The sequence below is a fragment of the Cydia pomonella genome, chromosome 26 (genome assembly GCF_033807575.1).
Source record: "Cydia pomonella isolate Wapato2018A chromosome 26, ilCydPomo1, whole genome shotgun sequence".
Lineage (NCBI taxonomy): Eukaryota > Metazoa > Arthropoda > Insecta > Lepidoptera > Tortricidae > Cydia > Cydia pomonella.
Window position 1 is genome coordinate 1,907,654 of NC_084728.1, and position 23,001 is coordinate 1,930,654.

General features: G+C 39.0%; 1 protein-coding gene across 1 annotated transcript; it reads left to right on the top strand.

Annotated features, from left to right (window-relative positions):
* The first annotated feature begins 1,421 nt into the window (after positions 1–1,421).
* LOC133532054 (serine protease 42) lies at positions 1,422–20,956 on the top strand. The gene is made up of 8 exons (XM_061870545.1): positions 1,422–1,838; positions 7,069–7,237; positions 14,402–14,519; positions 15,419–15,548; positions 16,768–16,888; positions 18,033–18,280; positions 18,722–18,829; positions 19,426–20,956. Exons 1-8 carry the CDS (start codon positions 1,541–1,543, stop codon positions 19,608–19,610), a joined length of 1,377 nt encoding a protein of 458 aa, XP_061726529.1. The 5' UTR covers positions 1,422–1,540; the 3' UTR covers positions 19,611–20,956.
* The last annotated feature ends 2,045 nt before the right edge of the window (positions 20,957–23,001 follow it).

Consider the following 23,001-nt stretch of genomic DNA (forward strand, 5'->3'; position numbering starts at 1 on the left):
CATTGTAAAGGAATACGCCACGAGCATTTTTTGATCTACTTATACAACGTTGCATACAATACTTTTCCTACGAGTCAACAAAAATAAATCTTAATTTAGGCAAACAAAGCAAAAGTATATAGCCAAGACGCGCGAGAATACCTTGTTACGCGCCCGGCCCGCCCCGGGCCGCGGCCGGCCGGTTAGCGACACCTTCTCGTAACTCATGAGGCTCTGGTACTTGCTACTTGCTAAATTAAATTTTTGGACAGTTTTTAAATTTTATTTAAATTTAAAACTTATGCTAATTGATTTTTACAATGATAATTAAGGTGATTTTATTAAGTCTCAACCCGAGGACTAATTGACTGGACTACGTTGATTAGACTACGATTAGAGGTCGTCCTACCTGCGCAGCGGAGCGCGCAGCTTTCGCGTTTAATAGCGGGGTTAGGTTTCTCCAGACTATAGGTTACAAGATAAGCACTAGGTGGGAAAAGCGACGGCTATAGATATAGATCCTTCCTTTAATTGGGTGAATAATTTTTAGTGTATTGGACCCGGGTATGTCCTTAAACTACGTCCAAAAGAGAGGTGTGGGCATTGTGAATGTCATCTCGCTTTGTGTGGTAGGGCACAGCACAACGGATGTCATTCCAGATCTAGAGCAGAGCCCAACTGGGGAAGTACATCCACCTTACAGAAATCCGCAGCCAAATAACACTAGACCCTACTCATAGTGTTGTGTTCCTACCGGAGTGTAAGGTTGCCAGAGTGTTAGGGCCGCCAACGCGCATGTAATAGCTCTGGAGTTGCAGGCGTCCATAGGCTTATGCTTATGCCGTATGCTTGTTTGCCGCCGAAGTAGTATAAAAAAAAAATAGTGTCACCTGATGCCATGGTTACATTCCCCTGGATATTAAGTTTGTCTCGACTATAGAAAGCGTGCATAAACTGTAGGGGGCAGCACAGGAGACGTCAGAGTTTTGGCGCGAGATATACTTCCATGTAAAATTAATGCTTTCAATGTAGCCCACAAGATGGCAGAACCTACTATGCACAAGAAAACGTACGAGATGGTAGATAGCAGCACTTGCTTTGGCGTAAAGTGTCATTATACATGTTTATGTTTCCGATTCATGTCGCAAGATGGCAGACCCTCCAACGCGCACGGTCCCTATAGGTTACAAGATAATCACTAGGTCTGGGAAAAGCGTCTGATTAGGTGAATCGTCTTTTTAAGGTGAAAAAATTTAAGGGTGCCGCCCCGAAAATATAATTCATGAAAAATCATATTCAACTAGTTGAAGCTCGACGCCACTGAACTAACACCATCCTTAGTACTCGTAAAATGACTAGTAAATGTAAATATTTATCAATAAATATCATATCATATCATTTTGTTAACATTACTCATCTCGTTACTTTGACTTACCTTTTTCAATTTCTATTAAATGAATTCTGTTATTCTGTTTTTTTTTTTTATAATTCTTTATTTTTTGGATTTCAGGACAAAAACCCACAACGACGATATGTCATCAACCACCCACACATCGACACCATGCCAGCGGTGAAAACAACATGGCCTCCACACACACAAACACATTCCCAATTCCAAAAAACATATTATAAAACAAGCGAAAGCGTCAAAAAGAATTATGGATGCAAAAATAGTCTCGAAAAAAATCATGGACGCAACACAAGACAATGTAGATTTCAAAAAGAGAATAGAGAATGCAAGAAACGGAAAGTTTTGGAGTTTACAAGATGGCGGACGAAAATAAAATGGCGGCTAAGCTCGAGGGTGCTGATTCCGCTGATGATTTTGAATGTTACGGGGCGCGCGGGAGCTGTTGAATGTAAGTTTTCTTCATTATATCATCGGTAAAAAAATCGTTCATTAGCACATCGTTTTCATCTAATCATAAATGGCATACCAATATGGCACGATATTATTTAGATACACGATTAGCTCGGAGGGGAATCCTTTTGTATTCAAAGCACCATTAAAACTTTAAAGATTAACGACAAAAATACATTTGGACGAAACTAGCTCTAAACAATACACTCCGTAACCACATACTTATGCATTTTAATTAAGTAAGGTCAACGCCAACGGCTCTCAATAGTGCTTTCAAAAAAAGTCGAATGTTGAGATATTTATACATAAAATGAACATTCATACATATTTTTTCATAATATTTTGTTGACCAAAAACGGCGCGTTCTTATAAAATTTCAGAGGAAAACCGAAATAAACCGGTATTTACCGGTAAAAACCGGTTCCGAGCCTTATTGTTACAATCACTGACATAAATGTACTAGACAGGCTATCGAGAACAAATTGTGTCCGCCATTTTAGGCGTTTGACGTCTGTCACTAAGCTAAAGAATAAGCTTAGCTAGCCAGAGGCGAAACTGTTATGACAACTGTTCATTTTCTGCCTACATACGCACTGTAAAGAATCTAGATAAAATGCATTTATTTTCTTAAAATAAGTGTATTGAAACTGTTTTACATATGTGATACTGTCGGCATTAAAATTTATAAACATAGTCATAAAACTCTTTCTATCTGACTCTCGTACTCGTAGCAATTTTGATCAAATCGCGCTTATAGGATAATATACTCTTTAAATATATGAAAAACACTACAAAAAATTACGAGGTAAAACGTAATATATCATTATTGTGTATATATTCTGCAAACAATTAGGTAATTAATAGTACCTACGTGTTACATCTGCGAAATGTAATCTGTGCACCAAAAAATATGGCGTACCACCGCGAGTGTTAAAAGTGACATTTCAAAATAATCTAAATGAGCTTAAAACAAGATTTTATTCGTGGTGGATTGTTATTATACTGCTTTTATTATGTTTCTTGATATTATTAGAATAAATTTTCATAACGCACAAAAGCATTTTTAATTTATTTTTTTAATTTTCCTTCATGGGTGGCATCTCGCCAGTAGTCGGAGACGTACTAAATGCAATGAAGTGCCGGCACTTCATTGAGGTGCGGAAGGATTTTGTTGAAGACTCTAGTTCTATACCTCAATGGCTACGATAGAAGCCAAACTTGTCGAGAAATTTTCAACTTAAAAGACGCGAATTACACAATTTCATTAAGGTGGTTCGATTTTCATACAAAAAACAATCGCTATTTATTAATTAATTACACAATATTATTACATAAATAGTTGCGCATCTATCTACTTTCGAATATTCATTTGCGCTAAATTAATAGAAAAACTTTGTTTCATACAGAAATCATGCAATAATCAACGTTATATTTTTATAAATTTTACTCATGTGTGTGTGACAAATGTCGTGTACAAATACATTGCGGCGTTGCCACTCCATGCATCGGCGCGACGTTGCGATGTTTGACGCGTTTTTAGCTGACTCTGTCGACACTGACACTCAGTGTGACCAGGCGTACGATAATTGTCGTACATGTACGATAATTTGGGCCCCGGTATGACGTAATGTTCCAAAGAGCATTATCGTACACTAAAGTACTATAATTTCAGCCCTTGGATGATGCCACCTTAAAAGTCTAGTAATTTGAAGCAAAATATGACACTTTCTCTCAGAAATAGGCTAAAATTAGTATCTTTTGGGTGTTCGGCTCCTTGGTGTAAGTTTAAAGTTTAAAATGTCACAATTTCCTGTATACCGTTTGAGTCTATCCCAAAAATACACAAACATAAACAGATTTTTGGCGCAGTTTAGACGAAAATTGTCTTTTTTTTTTATTATTAATTGGAAGTTTAAGCTTATTTTGCAAGACATTTTTAGGGGATGCCTTTTTGATTGGCGTACGATATTTTTTTCAACGGTACAATAATATTGACAGTCAAGTACGATAATTCTCTTCCGCTCACCTGGCAACACTGCTGAAACTTGACAGGACCTGGGGGCCTACCGCGAAAACCTAAATTCGCAAATTGTGGGGATCTTTCTCTTTTACTCTCACTAAGACGTAATTAGAGTGACAGAGAAAAATGCCCGAAATTGACGAATTTCGATTTTCCCGGTAGCCGCCCTGGTGCTTGAGGTACTTGATAGAAAACAAAGCTGCCGCATGTTCTGAATTGTGATTTTATGTGTTTTTGGATTGAAAATGATAGCAACGTCTAAATCAAGTTACAAAAATCATCGATATTCTGGTCCGCGAAAAACCAGGAAAAGTGTAACTGTAATTGGAGTCTACAAAAATGACCAATTCATAGAAAATATGACCTAGAAACTAGTTCACTTTTATAAAACTCAATTTTGTCCGAGATTGTACTTAGGCGAATACCTAAGGGAGCTAAGTGTATCGATCTTGAATAATTAGTTGGCTAATACATATATGACTCCAACATGATATGGACATTTACATCATAACTATTATACCTAGTTGGTTACTAAGTTCTGTTACTCGATTTCTTTCTTTCTTCCTAGCGTTGCCCAGCATATTGCCACGGCTCAATGGAGCTTGGGGTCCGCTTTGACAACTAATCCCAAGATTTGGCGTAGGCACTAGTTTTTACGAAAGCCACTGCCATCTGACCTTCCGACCCAGAGGGTAAAACTAAGCCTTGTTGGGATTTGTCCAGTTTCCTCACGATATTTTCCTTCACCGAAAAGCGACTGGTAAATATCAAATGATATCTGTTCTGAAGTTCTGTTACTCGATTTGCAACCTCTTTATTTCCGTTAAAACAAATGCTACCGAAAAAATAAAAAATGACATAATGTGGTGGATTTGTGAGTTATAATTATATACCACACATAACGCTTATCTCGTCGTATCTATAATGAATTGGGGCCTAAAAGAGAATCGTATTCCAATTTTTTGAAACGCTTGTATTACTTTCTATATTAACTAAAAGTTGCCTCAAAATTCAGCTTTTATACTAAAAACGGCTTTAAATATGTTAAATTAACAAAATATATTTTGAAAGATGGTTTCGCGCCCAAAACGCTCTTTGAAAATTGTGTGACGTCACAGTTTATGGTTTGACACATAACTACATACACACGTAGAAGATACGAACTGTCAACTGATATTTGTCATTTGTTGTTAATCGCCTAACTGTCAACAGTGTCAATCCGAGAGTTGTGACGTCATCAGAATCTTCAATGACGTTTCGAGTTTGGTCACGTGACGTGTGCCAAAAGATATTTTAAATTCAATATTTACAAAAATATGGTCATTACAGGTCCCCTAAAAGTAGTTTAACATGTTCTTATAATCCAAAAAATTTTTTGGGATACAATTATGCCCTAAGATTTGTAGATGGAAACAACCCTATTGCGTTGCACAAATGTGGGCACCCGCCAAACATGATTTTGGGTGTGTCATACTCAGGGCTAACACAGATTCATTTCTGTGAAAAAGGTGTGAAAACCGGAAACTGGAAACCGTTCTCGAACCAATAGTGAAGCCCTTAAGCCACACCCTATTTCAAAACCAGCCATGGATCTTTGAACAGGACTCAGCTCCTGCACATAAGGCAAAAACAACTCAAGCCTGGTTTCGAAGGAACAAAATTGACTTTATTGCCCACGAAGACTGGCCGTCCTCCAGCCCGGACCTTAACCCCCTGGATTATGCCATATAGCAGGTTATTGAGGAGAAAGCCTGTGCTAAACCCCACACAAATCTTAACTCCCTCAAGCGGGCCATAGTTAAGACAGTGACGGAATTAGACATGACAATCGTGCGTGCCGCTATTGATGACTGGCCTCGTCGTTTGAGGGCCTGTGTCAAAGCCAGAGGAGGCGATTTTGAATGATATTGTCATATGTAATTCCTGATTTTGTGTACTTTATTTTAATATATACTTTATTAAACTTTCGTTGGTATATTTTATGTAGATAAAGATTATTGAAGTAACAGAATTTAATAACCAACTAGGTAGAAAACAATGCAATACATAAACACATAAATTGGATATGATGTGATCCGTTGAATGAAATTGTCAATAAATAAAATAAATAAATAATTTTCTATCTCTAGGCATTGTGTGAAACTTCTAGTTGTGACAAAATATCGGGAAATCAATAATATAAACAAACATGGTAAATATCTTATTTCTTTTTATAATGGTTATAAATAGAAGGCCATGTAATTTTGTAACTCACTGTAATTTAATTAAATGTATCGTAAAAAAAATGTTTTAATTCTACTGTAAAATAGTAGGTACCTACTTTTTTAAAGGCTGGGCAGTAAGGGATTGCTTTAATTTTAGAACAAAACAGCGTTTTTTTTTGAAAAAAATACCGGAAAATCTGACTTACAAATTTGGACTTTCTTAGGTTCATTCTACTTAGACTCTTCTCCACCCTAGCATTAAAGAAAGATATCCTAAAATATCCATACCATTACGTCACATTTTAGTGTGAAAGAAATTTCAATGTAAAACTAAAATTTCAATACAAATTTTCGGGTTTTTTTAACTCGAGGATTGATTATGCTAGTGATTCTGAGTTGGAAGAACCCAAAAATATCATGATGTGTGAGAATCAGATTTTTAATATTTTTATGGAAAACGCTCATATTTCTCATAAAATAATTTATTAATAATAGGTACCTACTTGATAATACTGATAACAAAAAAAAATTATGAGTTTCGAACCCACATCCTCTTGCATGTATTTCCACGTACATACCGCAACGCTATTGAAGCCTACTCACGCTGTGCCAAATTGTCTACTACAAGGATCCCAGTAAGACTGTTTGAATGTGTGAGTGATACTTAGAAATAGAGTCAAGAAACATTCTGTCGACATTAAGGGGTAGTTTTTGTACAATGAAGTGTTCAATGTTTGTTGTAATAGTTCAATATTTATTTAATGAGTGCGCTAAACATAATTTACAGTATAGAAATACCAAGACTACTCCACAAAAAAATTAAAACTCAAAATTTGCAATTGTGGCGCCATCTAGTGAGGTTTAAGCTTTGGGTAACCTAATCGAACCACCTTAAGCTACTAATTAACTTTAATCATTCTCAAGAATCCTCACACGTTGCTGAAGTAATAAGGCGTATTCAGTGTATTCATATTAGAATTTGAGTTTTTGTACATGTTTTTCAGCTCTCACCAGCCGCATGATCTCCCTCCTCGGCTACCCCGCCTCGTGCAGTGTGGGCGGTGAAGCCCGACCATGCACTTTAGCCCTGACATGTTGGCTGCGAGGCGGCGCGCGCGCTCGCGGCTGCGGCAGCGGCTGGCTGCTAACGTGCTGTGTCAGGGAGAAAGAGAGGTGAGATCTGTCTCATTCTAACTTTATAGCACTAAGAGCGCGATGCAGCTTGCCTGACGGTCTGATTCTAATTTTAATATACATGAAAAACTAGGATCTAGATCTAATTTTCGACGACCCTTAAAATTAGAATCGGGCCGACACTCTCATCTTCCTCGCTTTGTCCCGGCATTTTGCCACCTACGGCTCATGGGAACCTGGGGTCCGCTTGGCAACTAATCCCAAGAATTGGCGTAGGCACTCGTTTTTACGAAAGCGACTGCCATCTGACCTTCCAACCCAGACGGTAAACCTCCTCACAATGATTTTCTGCACCGAAAAGCTCCATCAGACCGTCACTTTAAAAATGACTAATGCATTACGAGTGCGTCGCGCTCTAATCGCTTTATTTAAGTATGACAATGATAGTATCATTTCTATGCGCTCTGCCTGCTATATGCGCTTGCATTCAGACGGCGATGATTATCGGCGTCACTACCAGCTATGCCATCTTGGGATGTGTTGTGTTGTACGGTTAGGTCGTGTGATGTCTCTCGGCTACCCCGCCTCGTGCAGCGTGGACGGTGTAGCCCGACCATGCACTTTAGCACTGATATGTTGGCTGCGAGGCGGCGCGCGCTCGTGGCTGCGACGGCAGCTGCCTACTTGCTGCTTCAGGAAAAAAGAGAGGTGGGGCTTTCTCCAAAATTTGGGTTTGGCTTTATTGTAACAAGTGGTAGATCAATATTGCCCGGTGTATGGTAAGTTGGATCTGCCAGTGACAGGTGTTGCAGATGACTCCATTTCTGTGGATTGTTTGGGATTTCAGGCATTATGTCGGTGATATCTTAAACAATGTAAGCTATGCAGTTGATTTTGAATTTGTTGTTGAACCTTGATTAAACTTCTATATCTCTAGCGAACTTGATTCTTGTTGACATATATGACCCACTCCGGTTACTAATACGTCAGCTGGTTTTCTTCGCAGCTGTAGATTTTTGACAGTTTCCTAACTTATAAATGATTCTTGAGAACAGGGCACAGCATATGAGGATTCATATCCATATCACTGGGCATCTTTATGGGACCTTTAGCAACGTTAGATAGAATAAGTTGACAGCTGTCACTTGTCACGGTCGAATAAGCTGCGTAAACAAAAAAGTTTTTAAAATGTAACAAATAAATATTTTAGTGTAATTCATGAGCCAGTGTGATCAATGACTACTAACTACGCTCCGTGAGTGTTATTTACTAGACTTGTCTATTGATAAAGGACAATATCGACCGAAATGAAATGTGAACTTGGATTGTTTGTTGTCGGTAAATAAATGTGGAATTCAGTGGATAGTGCCATTGTGGAGTGTGTAGGGCCTTTTTACATCCGACTGCTATGTATATAAACAACAAACTGTGAGTAAATTTTTGAAAAAAGAACAAAATTGCTTTGTGTGGGCCGTTTGTTGCTTTGAATATTGACAAGCACACAGCGATCACACGACGGACCTATCAGCTATGACACCTGTAACTCCATCTAGCGACAATCTACAGCACCGAATTACCATAGAACAATAAACTATTTTAAGCGCCATCTAGTACCACAACGATAAACTAGCTACTATCCGTTAAAACGACAGCGCCTACGCACAACGGGTGTTCGCTTATCTACTCTGACAATACATGAACCAAACGCAAGATGGCACCTGCATGCTCTAAATGTCATGAAAGCATACAAAATAATGAATTTCTTGCTTGCAAAAACTGCAAACTAGTTTACGACTTGCTATGTGCACGGAAATCGACAAAGATTTTTAGATATATGTCTGCAGAAAGCAAAAAGGCATGGACATGCTTACTATGTCGGACAACACAAAAAACATCTACAATACCTGGCACTAGCAAATCTGATGCGCAAAATGTTACAATACGAAAAAAAAGCCTTTCCCAATAACACGAAAAGCACTCCGGTTACAAGCCCCTCATCGGTGAGAAGCAGCCCTTCAGCTACTTCCTTAATAAATACTCCGGCCGTCAGCCCTGTTAACAGCGCCAGAGGAGCATCAGACACAGACGCCTCACTGGCAGCTAAAAACCTTTCGGCTTCTCCTTCATTGAAGCCGGATGACAGCCGTCAGACAAATACTCCAAGTACACCGGTTTCAAGCACCTCGCCGACAAGAAACAACCCTTCAGTTTCTCCCCTAATGTATCTTGACAACAACCCGTCGGAGAAACTCCCAGGTACACTGGTCACATACACCACACCGACAAGAAACAACTCTTCAGGTTCTACCGGAACGGCTTCGGATTTCGACAGCACAATAAGTCCACAAGGCTCAAGTACCTTGCCTGGGAGAAACAACTCTTCAGATACTCCAGTGATAAAAACTGACGACAACGCTCAAAACAGCTGCAAATGCATCGCGAGCACCTCACCAGCTGGAAATTGTTCTTCCGTAACACCTCGCCCTCTGAGTTTACTAGTAAAGGCAAAGTCAATTGAATCTCTTATACATCCAGAGTCCATGCACAACTCCTCTATCAAAAGCTCTGAGGATGAGCTGTCAAAAAGCCTGGAAATAACAAATGATCCAAACATCGTAACGGAACAGAAAGAGCAAATCCGAAAACTGAAAGTTAATTTGGCAAGCACTGAGCAAGAACTACATAATTCTATCTTTGAAAAAAATGAGTACATGCGGCAAATAGAGAAGCTAACACGCGAGGTTTGCACACTAAAAAACATATGTAGGAGCCCGTGCAGTTCAAAAAAGGACATATCGATGTTAGTGTCAAGCTTTACTCAGAGTCCTGTAAAAAATGCTTCCTATATAACACCTAAAAGCCTTGAGAGAATTTTATACTTGGAGTCCCAGGTAAAACAATTAGAAAGTGAGCTTCTTAAGGCACAGCTTGAAACGCGCGCTCTAAATGAAATTATAAGGAAGTTGGAACATGGACTATCTCCTCCAGCTTTGTCAAATAAACAAAAAACAGAGATCTACACGGGTAAAAGTAATAGGCAAGCACAGAGTACAAACAAAAATTACACCAGAGCTAGCAAACAAAACAAACTTTGTATCATATCCAGCTGTAAGAGATATCGGATACTACAAAATATGAAAAATAATCACGTTCTTGAAAAATACCAATGCTGCCATTACATCACGCCAAATGTAGGAATTAACATACTGTTAAAAAGTCTGAATGAAAAACTAATCGGGTACACTCAACGCGATGTCTGCGTAATCTTAATTGGCGAAGTAGATTTCTACAAAACTCATGACTACAACGTCATCATTAAAAATATCCGAGATATATTGCAACCAATCATGAACACAAATATTATAATAGCTGCGCCTACTAACATCCATGGATCACTGCTATACAACCGAAGGGTAGAACTTTTTAACAACCTGCTATGTCATGACATTATGACTTACAAATACGCTACCTTTCTAGACACATGGCTAAATCACGACCAGTTCTTATCTCGATCTGGAAAAGTTAACAATAATGGAGTGCAAAATATTCTCCAAAACATAGCAGATATAATTGTAAATTTACCGTCCAAAAATAGCCCGCAGAAAAGTACCACAAAAAGCTCTGACAATGCAGCTTTTTTTCGAACAAGTCCATCGCACAAACACAACACCCGGCCAACCCTGTCCTGACACGCGCTGCAGTGAGGGCCCCTAGCCAAGCTATCCCCACAATAAGAAATCATAATCACTTAATCAACGTATGGCACCAGAACATAAATCGACTTGCGAACAAAACATACAAACTTGAATGCGAGCTCCAGATTAATAAAAATGTTGATGTGCTATGCCTGACCGAACATTGGCTACGAACAAATCAGGTATCATCAGTAAATATAATAAACTACAGCCTACGTGCGTACTACTCAAGACCGACTCGCCATGGAGGAGGAGCCTGTATATATGTGAAGTCAAATATTTTAACCATGGAACGAACTGAAGTAAAGGACCTATCGGTAGAGATGCAATTTGAGTCCTGCGCTGTCGAGTGCATCGGATTAGAGCTAATCATTGTATGCATTTATAGACCTCCAAGTGGAGATATTTCACTTTTTTTTTCAAAACTGGATGAAATACTTAGTTTACAGGCTATTAAAAATTACAATGTTATAATAGTAGGAGACATAAACATAGATTTACTGGATAAATGTAATAATACACAATGCCTAATAAATACATTGTGTCAATATGGGTTTAAAACTGTAAGCAATGCTCCTACCAGAATCACGAACAGTTCAAAAACATGTATTGACCACATCTATACCAATATGCACAAAAATAATGTAAAAGGCGTATCTAGCTTAGATCTGCATCTATCTGACCACTTGTGCATATGTGTTACTGTGCAAGTGCAAAAAAGTAAATTTTCTACTAGACACACCTTGAGGCGAGTGGTTAGTGATAGTAATAAACGTAGTTTTACCTTAGGCCTCAATAACCATGACTGGGATAGTGTGCTAAACAAGAGTAAGTGCCCTCACAAAAAGCTAGAATCAGTACTGCATGTTATTAAGCATTACTTTGACATACATTTTCCTTTAAAAAAACAGCAAATAAAGTCCCATGCACGTGCGTGGGTAAATGAATCCACAAAGAAACTACGTAATGATATTCAAAATATCAAAAGCAAATTGTCGCAAAACCCCAATGATAATGGGCTGCATTCCGAGTTATTGGCATATGAGTCTCAGTATTGGTCAAAGCTAACAGACGCACGACGTTGTCATGTAAATAGCATTATTGAGAACTCGGGTGATAACATGTGTCGCAGCGTCTGGCGCGTAATATCGTCCGAAACCTGTAGTGACAATAAAAATAGGAGCGCGGCGCTTGACGTACTCGTCAACGGGTTGGGCGATGACTGTGGCGATACTCGAGCTGCGGCAGCCGCCGCGCTGCTTAATCATTACTACATTGATACAAATGTAAACAATAGGCAACCGTGTAGTGACGTCGCTTTGGAATACTTGGTCAAACACTTAACAAAATTGCCCCCGAGATTCCAATTCACACATTTCACTTTACAAGAAATAATAAAGGTATGGAAAAGTATAAAACGAAAAGACACAAAAGATATAAATGACATGTCAACCCGCGTACTTGACTACCTCCCTCCAGTCGTTATATCCTTACTATTAATGTTGTTTAACCAATGTATTGAGATAGGTGAATATCCTGACATTCTAAAGCAAGTAAAAGTTCAACCTGTTTATAAACGCAAAGGTGACATGCACGAACTTAAAAATTACCGCCCAATCTCAATAATTCCAGTTATATCAAAAGTATTTGAAAGTTTGTTATGTAAAAAAATTATGCATCACATACGCACAAACGACTTATTGAATTGTCACCAATATGCATACCAACCTGGCCGATCGACATCGGACGCGGCTCGTGATGTGGTCGCGCGGGTGCTGGCCCACCTCGAGGGCGGGCGGCGGGTCGCAGCGGTCTTCTGTGACTTGTCGCGCGCGTTCGAGATGATAGACCACTCCCTCCTCCTTAAGAAACTATTTCTGTATGGCTTTGATGGTAGCTTCCATGACACAATCGCTTCCTTTTTAAAAGACCGTAAACAAAGTACTTACGTCCAGAATGTAAGGTCTCTACTGGAACCAGTAGGCAGCTGCGCGGTACCCCAGGGCTCAAGCATGGGAAACAACCTATTTCTCATGCTAATCAACGATATTACATCCGCGTCGTATGAGCCCGAATATGTTATTTATGCCGACGACACATGCATTATAGTACACGCTGAAAACATTGATGATCTAGTATCAAAACTGAGTCAAACCATGATAGAGATAGATAAGTGGTTCACCGCTAACGGAATGCTCCTCAACTTAGACAAAACAAACATTGTGCACTTTAGGTTACGGTGCACTGACATATTGCAGCTAAATATTAAAATAAATGATATTGAAGTCCCACAAGTAAACCAAACTAAATATCTTGGATACTTAATCGACTCTGGACTTACGTGGTCCCCTCACATTGATCAGTTATGCAATTCGCTTTCGTCAGCGTGTTTTGCTTTGTCCAGGCTCGCGCCCACCCTATCGGTAGATAACCTAAGAAAGGCCTATTTTGGATATTTCCACTCGATTTTAATCCGTGGTGTCGACCTTTGGGGCTTGGCTTCGGGTCGGGACAAGGTATTCAAAATACAAAAGCGGGCGCTGCGGATAATATCTAGGAAACCTCACGACCACCCAGCTAAAGAACTATTTGTACGCAATAAAGTGTTAACGCTACCTTCTGTCTACATATTGGCAGCGTGCCAGTATGTCAGGTCTAACCTCGCTAGGTATAAAACCAATTCTAGCCGTGGTGATAACAACCGCAGACAGCCAATGTTGGTTGCCCCCGTAAAGCGTCTTGCTAAGCTCAGGAATTCACTCAGTGTCATTGGGGCCAAGATCTACAACTTGGTTCCGCCTGCCATAAAGTCAGCGGAAAGTGATCCTGTGTTTACAAAGAAACTTAAAGCGCTGCTGATCGCACAGGCATGCTACAGCGTTGACGAGTTTCTTCGTGGAGTTCATAACTAACGCGTAAAAATAGTGTCATCTTAATGCTTGATTAATTATACATAATTATAAGATTTAGTTGTAAATGTTATAATTTGTAAATATTATTAGTTATTTAATCTTATTATGTAAATATTTAATGTAATCCTGACTTGTAAAACAACGATTTTACCAATAAATAAATCAATCAATCAATCAAATATCTGTAGCGTCTCCTCTGTCTTTGTCAGCTTCGTTCCAGAAGATGCTTACAGATGGCGTCAGACCTAGCATACACTCCCATACAAAGAGTGCAACTAGTCTAAAGAAAGAACCCCGCCTTTCTTTCTTCAGACTGATTGCAAAGTTGAGTTAGTCAGTAATTGAAAAGCGAATCTGATTGCATTTTTCTCACACCGATCAGCATGAGCGATCGTCAAAGTCGTGTCAAAGCAAGATCAAACCTTTACCTAATTGTTAAGTCAGAACGGGCTTCCAGATTTAAAAAAATTTATGCCACTCTAGATCATCCACTGCTTACCCAAGTCGATGGAAAACAAGCATACGGACTACCTGATGGTAAGCGATCATATGGACAGCCTGCTACTCCAGGGATTAAAATTTGACTTTATTTTCAGTTCCAGTATGACCTCATCAGAATGGCGCTACAAGGCGCCGCCGCGCCTGCGCGTACCGCAGCGCGGTGTGGTCCCCAACAACGTATTCCGAAGGAGAGTAGACGACGATAACACTCAGGTTCTTTGCCTTTTAAACAATTTGCCTTTTGGCATTTTAGACTTAATGATTTCGAAGAAGGAAATCCTCAATTTGTTAGGTGTTTGGGGTATTTTTGTTTTCCGAATTCTTAAAGACGTTTAGAAAGAACTGTCAGTCTAAACAGTCTTGAACTGGATCAGATGATGCCGATGATGGGACTTGACAAATCGAGGGAATTATTCAAATATTAATTCACATAATAAGCGGCTACTAAGTATAGCCTTTATGAGCATTACTGAACCACCCTACCTTCTTGATGAAAGGACTCTAGAAACCAAGAATCTAGATGTGCACTAGTTGAAGACACAAGATCTCGAGGACAATCAGAATCTATTTTCAATACACTTGAAATAAAAGATAAAACGATTTCTTAATTTTTGACAAGGATGTAATTTATTAAAGTTGGTCAATACTGTTGTTGAGTTGTTTATTTATAAATTTTTAATATTTTAAATTCCAGCAGTGGGGATAAAATAGAGCGTTCGGGCATTCTCGGCTCCGTTCGGCTCAGCATTGCTCCGAGCAATTATTAGGGTTGGCACAACTTAACGTCCCTTTGCGTGTACAACCACAGATAAGATAATCACTTGAATTGTGACAACCCTAAATAGCCGAAAGGGATAGTACATTAGAAAGAGACAGCACAATTTGTCCATAAATCGCTGTCAAACTTCGGTTTTGTAGGAAGTGTCATTTCTGTACGGTAGTAAAGCCTAACCAGTAATATATGATCACGCGCCATATTGCGGTATTTCATTGGAACTAAATTTTTCATACTAAACTGAACTGTCACCCTATACATGAGAATAACAGCGCCCTCTTGACAATAATCATATATTTCTGGTCGGGCTTTACTATTATTTATTGCGTGATTCCAGTTGGACTGCGGTCTTCCATCCACCCGTATTCTGCAGAAGAGGATCATTGGTGGACGAGAGGCGAGGTTCGCCGAGTTTCCGTGGCAGGCGCATGTCAGGATCTCCGAGTTCCAGTGTGGAGGAGTTTTAGGTCCGATAATCAAAGTTAAACTCATTTTATAAACACAGTAAAGGATGGCTCACGCTAGAACGGAGGCGTTCGACACTTCGTTTCCTATGATGATTAATCAGAAATCAGAAATATTTATTGTGTAAGCTGTGTAAGTACAAGAATATAATTAGGTATATTTTTAACCAAGCAGTGTGCGCAAGTGTAAACAAGTCAGACGTAACCAATGGGGTTATATCACGGCGTGGTTATTCCGCCAACTTATTTTAATACCTTTTTTACTATGGTTAGATTTTAATATCCAAAAACAAAGAAATAAACATACATAATAAAATAAAACTTACTAACAACTTAAACTAAAGATAAAAAATTTGGCCCAAATCGCCGTCAATGGGCAAGGTGCCTAGAAGGCTGGCCGTATTTCCCCGCTGTATGGCGATACTTATACGCTGAGCGAAATAGTGGCCAGCCCTCTGGTCGCCCGAGGCCTCTATTAGGCGCGCCGACAAATCTTTAAAAAGCCGACGCGCACTTGGCCTTGGTATATTTTTTGATGAGAATCAACAGTTTTAGCCTTTTCGGGCATACAATTTAATGGATAGATAGATCTTAGAATACTCTTTATTGGCACACCTCAGTAAAAAGATACAGGAAAAGAAACAATTGATTAAATGTAGAGGCAGACAACAGGCAATCGATCTTATATTATGTTTTAATATTTTATGTTAAACTAAATTTAAATATACATTTAGGTTCACATACTTATAAAATTATTTTCAGTTATTGAAAACTTTGTCTATTAAAAAGGTTTTTTAGTATCACTTAAAAATATTTCCTTCGAGGCTTTTTAGTTCGTTATACAGATGATTGAAGACATTAATAGCAGATATGAACGTACTTTTTTATATATATTAAGGTGCCAGTTCCGGAAGTACCATATTGTACTTATAATGTGATCTGATAATCACGTGATACGTATAGAAATGAAGTGAGGGGTGACTTTGTAGTTGAACATTCTAATGTATAATTTATTTTTTATGTAGTGATAAAAGAAAATGTAAAATAAAACATATGTCCGCCCCCTCCCACCCTGTCTCCGAAGTAGGTTTACAAAAGAAAGATATTTAATCACAGCTCAATTTTTTTTTATTAAGAAAACAAATATGCGACAATATTTTAGGTTGCAATTTAACCACCTTTACAATTAGCTAAGTTAACCTATACCCCTTTACGGTTTCAGTTTCTCATTGGTTCGTGGCGACAGCAGCGCATTGCGTGTCGCGGGCGCATCCGAGAGATATCGCGGTGTGGCTCGGAGCCTTGGACACCACTGCTGGATCCAATACGGCCAGGAAAGTCGGGTAATATTACTTGTTCCAGTCCCATTGGTTCGTGGCGTCAGCAGCACACTGCGTGTCGCGAGCACATCCGAGAGATATCGCGGTGTGGCTCGGAGCCTTGGACACCACTGCTGGATCCAATACGGCCAGGAAAGTCGGGTAATATTACTTGTTCCAGTCCAATTGGTTCGTGGCGTCAGCAGCACACTGCGTGCCGCGAACGCATCCGAGAGATATCGCGGTGTGGCTTGGAGCCATGGACACCACTGCTGGATCCAATACGGCCAGGAAAGTCGGTTAATATTACTTGTTCTAGTGTCCCATTGGTTCGTGGTGATTGCGCGCTGCGTGTCGCGTAGGTATCCCAGAGACATCGCGCTGTGGCTTGGAGCCTTGGATACCACTTATCGCGATTATCGCGAACCGGCAAATAGTTGCCAATGTCATGGAGTAGATGGCGCTAGCAGCTGGATCCAATACGGCCAGGAAAGTCGGGTAATATTACTTACGTTTATAGTCCATCTAAGTTTTTTTATGTTATAAGAGGCAATCGAGCAGACAAATCTATTTGATAGTACGCAGTTACCGTCGCCCATGGACACCTGCAACATCAGAGGGGCTGCCTATGTTACCAGCCTGATGATGGGATTACGCTCATTTCTTGAAGATTTCAGGTCATATTGGTTTGGACATACAGCGGGCGATAGTTCATTCCACTGTTTAGCGTAACGCCGCTATAAACGGGATATTTACATGAAAATTTGATGGTTTAGGCCGCTCCACACTTGTCTGTAACTTGCGAAATCGGTGCAAAGTTAGCTTAGACCTTAGACGTAAGATTCGTAGTCATGTCTATCACCAAATTTTTAATGCTGCCACACAGCGAAGATTCTTGGTACTAAACCATCCTTAAACTGCGCGCTTCACTCCAAAGCCCAACGTCAAAGACTATTTAAGTCTAAGTTTTTTAGACGTACTATTTTCTATTGCGTAAGGGTGGATACAAAAGGCTTATGTCAAACAAAATACCAAAAGCTCGAATCAAAGAGCTACCAAAAGCAAGTGAATTAATCAAACTACCATAAATTTATGATGAGGTTTTGAAAAAATTATCAAAAAGCCAAACATGATATACCTAATCAAAATTCATTTATTTTTCTTTCAGTGTCATCCAAAAAATTCTCCACCCGCTCTTTCAATTCCGAATGACGCAACCAGACCGCTACGACATCGCTTTGCTAAAGCTCTCTCGACCAATCGCCTATGCCAGCCACATACTACCCATCTGTCTGCCGGAAGCTACCTTGGAACTGAGGGGCAAGAGTGGAGTCATCGCTGGATGGGGAAAAACGGATACTAGTAATGGACATACTGGAACGAATTTGCTCCGGTCAGCGACAGTGCCTATATTAAGTGAGTTTATGATAAAATTTCTATGATAAAGCCAGTCATATCTTACTGAACTATCTGCCAGAAGTAAGAAAAATCCGAGACTCCGAGACGTCCGACGCGTCATTTTATGACGGCTGATCGGTGATGCTGATGACGTGGTGCTTTCAATAGGAAACGAAGCGCGGAAGCACGGGCCCTGCCCCGACCCAGTCTAGCGTGAGTCATCCTTAGTGGGGAAAAACGAATACCAGCAATGGACAGGGACGAATCTGTTTAGATCAGCTACTGTGTCTACATTGAGTAAGTTTTTTATTGCCACTGCTGGCCAAAGGCTAGATTTTTATTTTCAATAGAGGTGACAGTTGGGTGTCATAAATTGAGCATTAACATGTGGAGCACTAGGACGATAATCTTGGATTTCGACTCTATTATACCATTATATTTATTGTATAACTTTCGCAGGTACAGAACAGTGCATCAACTGGCACCAACGGAAACAGATCACAGTTGAGATCCATTCAGAGATGATCTGCGCGGGCCATTCCGACGGTCATCAGGATGCTTGCTTAGGTAACACCAGAGACAAATAAAATGTTGTCTCGACATTGTTGTAGATGGTACCACCACGCACCAGTTAGTGAGGACTCACATTATAATATGTAAAACTACTCACGATCCCGAAAGAGTAAAAGACAGTAGGTAATAAACCATAAAGTAATATTTGTAGATAACTACTTACTGGCTGCAAAAAGCTTAAAGCTGGCGTGAGTCCGCTCTGGACCGATTAAAGTGGCGTGCTCTTGTGTTGGAGGCCAAGACTCATTTTGGGTCATCGCGCCAGCCAAATAAGTAACTACTTACTGTACAGTCGCCTTCGAGTAGGGAAATAGTATTTGGAGAGAAATTTAAAAATCGATGCCAGTGAAAGCGAATGAATCCAACAAAGAAAAGCCAACTCACCCCGTCTTTGCACGGCGACCAGCTGTTCGGTACCGAAACTCCCATGTGGCGAGCTGATGATGTAAGGGCTGCGGCGAGGGTTTTGATATGAGATTTTAAATTTCAGAAAATATCACCATAATTATTTATTTGATAGACTTAGGATCTGCGTTTTCGCATTGTACTTGGTTTTAGATATCTGTAATTTTGACTTTTTCTTCCTTCAGGCGACTCAGGCGGTCCCCTAATAGTCTTGGACAGCGGAAGGTACTACCTGGCCGGTATAACATCGGCAGGTTTCGGCTGCGGAGTGGACCACCAGCCCGGGATCTACCACAACGTGCAGTTCACTGCAAAATGGCTTAGGAGCATCATCAGCCCCAACACCAACACCAACTATATTGACTTCTGAAGATTCTTCTAAGAACACGAATAACCAGATCTTGACACATGGTCCCAAAGATGAATTTTTGTTGATACATAGTTACATACATACATTTTTGACGACCGGTTTGGCCTAGTTGGTAGTGACCCTGCCTACGAAGCTGATGGTCCCGGGTTCAAATCCTGGTAAGGGCACTTATTCGTGTGATGAGCATGGATATTTGTTCCTGAGTCATGGGTGTTTTCTATCTATGTATTTAAGTATTTATAAATATTTATATATTATATATATCGTTGTCTAAGTACCCTCAACACAAGCCTTATTGAGCTTACTGTGGGACTTAGTCAATTTGTGTAATAATGTCCTATAATATTTATTTATTCATTTAATCCGTACAAACATAGTTACATACATACATAAGGTCATCCAGGGCAATTGCGACCATGAGTCCAATGCAACTGTTTAAAAATACAAGAAGTATTGAGCTAGCCTCTTGTACTCATGACATACTTTCATCAGTCATTATAATTCTCATTATTACTCACTTCTTAAGAGTGCATTTGCCCCATAGTTGCAATTGTCCTGGCTGACCTTACATACATACATAGGTACATTGCAAGTTAATAAAAAGCTTGTAACTATATCAAATCGTTAAAACAGAATGGGCTCCAGTAGATCGATTCTGATTTTAAACTTTTTACCGTTTTGATACGACCTAGACTACCGTCAAAGAGAATTTGAAATACTTAAAGCTGGATTGTAAAAGAAAATATTGTAGCCACGTAAAGGTGCGACCAGACCGCAGCTTAAAAAACGGTCACGATACGGAATCGCAGTGACGCGTCGTATGCGTACCGTTTTTGATGATCTGCGTAAAAATTGCAAAAAATATTACACGGAGATCTTATGGCAGACACCACACCGATGACGTAAAAGACGCAAAGATTTGCGAACAAAAAAGATTCGCGTGAAGCACGTCACTGTGATTCCGTACCGTCACCGTTTTTTAAGCAGCGGTGTGGGGAGCATGCGTCAAAAACGGTGCGCATACGACGCGTCACTGCGATTCCGTATCGTGACCGTTTTTTAAGCTGCGGTCTGGTCGCACCTTAAATTTACTGCCATCCTGCCATAAGTTATACATGTGTGCGAGTCGCGTGTACACAAAGAAAATCGGCGTGATATAAAAACACAATTTTGTCTTAACTTATCTTTTAAGTCTTGTGACTATCTCGCCATTTTCTTGCATTTAACTTTTTATTATAATTAATCTTAATCACTGCTGATTTGATCTCCCGTTTTGTATTTATAACATTTTACTTGTATTTTGTATCGTTGTGCAATTTTATTGTGAAATAAAAAATAATAAGCAAGTCACATATTTTTATTTACAGCTTCCTCTTTACAGAATCTTTTACTTTTACGAGTACAGGGTGGGCAAATAAGAAGTATACATTTTGTTTCTAAATTTTAACTATTTTAAAATTGAGCATGGATATTTGTTCCTGAGTCATGGGTGTTTTCTATGTATTTAAGTATTTATAAATATTTATATATTATATATATCGTTGTCTAAGTACCCTCAACACAAGCCTTATTGAGCTTACTGTGGGACTTAGTCAATTTGTGTAATAATGTCCTATAATATTTATTTATTTATTTATTATTTTATTTATTTATTAAAATATATTATTCAGGGTTGGCAAATACATGCGGAACATAATGTCTAACATATGTCTACCACTAACAGCAGGCAAATGTGAGCCCTTATCATCTTGCATCCCAATTTTCAGCATATATTCGCACATTTATGATGAATAATATATATCGACATATATAATGATAGCATAGCAGTAATAAAAAATAAATTAATTAGACACTTCATGAGTGACAATAATTCTGGCGCAGGAATAGGCTCGGTGCATTATTGAATATGTACTTACAGGATTCAACTACTTTTTCTTTTTTTTTAAATTTATTTTTGTAAAAATGAATCTCATATATATATATACTCTTATATAGATCTGTTCTTATGCTGTAGGAACTTGTATGTGTAAATTAAGATGGGCAAAAACTTTTTATAATTTATTGTATTTCTATAAGTGAGAACCTGTAATTGGCTCTGTAATTCTATTGGAAGTTTTAGATATATATAGCGCTGTTGGTTTTCCATATACTAAAATAAAATAAAAAATAAAAAAAAATAAAAAAAATTGTAAGTAAGTAGTCTAAATATATGGCTTGGCCGTTTCGCTACCGTCATATGGGCGTAAGTTGAAAAATATATTCAATATTCATTATTTTTTTATTATAAAATACTTCTTGTACTAAGTACTAACGTAACGGCCAAGCCACATATTTTCACTAAGGTGTAGAGTTTGTGAAGTTAGGGCTTTTAGAGTTATTTTACATGAAAATGTTTTAATGGGATTTCACTTATTTTTGTAAGTTGCTTACGACAATCTTCCATCCCCTAATTTATTTTTTAAGGTTGGGGGTGATTTACTATTAAAAATCCCGAAATACGTATCTAGGGGCATCTTTTATTCAATCTGCTTTTTTTACTGATTCCCTATACAAACTTCAACCTCTTTTTTTCTCTTAACGCCCTTTCCCTCCCCCTTTTCATCCTTACTTTCTCTTATAACTTTCCCCATAATAAAAATGATCTACATACCAAATTTCAACTAAATCGGTTCATCGGTTATACAAATTTTCACTTCCGTTTTCACCCCTTTTGGTGCTAAAAATTTCAAGTTTTTGAATTTTTTGTTGTGTACTAATACTATCCTACATACCAAAATTCACCTTACAGGACTTCAGGAATAAGGGTTTTGATGACCATCAGTGAGTGAGTGAGTCAGTGACGAAATCGGGCATTTTTAGATATTTTATTTATTTATTTTGAAACATAATAATATACAGTATTACAGTCGAGACCAAAGCACTGTACAATTCAGATTACATACTAGGAAAAACAGATCACAATCAACTTTCGTCCATCACCTCGCAATACCGCAGACACATCTGATACACAGCCGCGTCCATCGACTTGCAAACATATCACAATCTGGTGCCCATGGCAGAAGGGAGTTCAGCAGCCTTAGAGCCCGCACAGCAGGCGAGTTTTTATGTGCTACAGTGCGTGTAATTGGGACGGCTAAAAGCTTGTGACTTCGCGGTCGCAGGAGATTTTTGGGCACAAATGGAATAGCGAGTCTAACAGTTCGTCCTACCAGTTCAGGACAGTTTGTCTCGCCACGTAAAACTCCACATGCTGTCACCAGGAGATTGTAATTGCGTCTGACTGCGAGGGAATTAGAACCTAATGGTAATGATCCTAACAAGTACTTGGTCGGATATAAGAATGGATAGTACCTAAGTATACAACTTCTTATACAAGAACCTAAGAAATGTT

What these genes read in the sequence shown, in the direction of transcription:
- LOC133532054 (XM_061870545.1), top strand. Translation starts at nt 1,541, where the DNA reads ATGCCAGCGGTGAAAACAACATGGCCTCCACACACACAAACACATTCC. An exon ending in GCGCGCGGGAGCTGTTGAAT is followed by an intron (nt 1,839 to 7,068) that starts GTAAGTTTTCTT and finishes CATGTTTTTCAG; the next exon opens with CTCTCACCAGCCGCATGATC. An exon ending in TGTGTCAGGGAGAAAGAGAG is followed by an intron (nt 7,238 to 14,401) that starts GTGAGATCTGTC and finishes CTTTATTTTCAG; the next exon opens with TTCCAGTATGACCTCATCAG.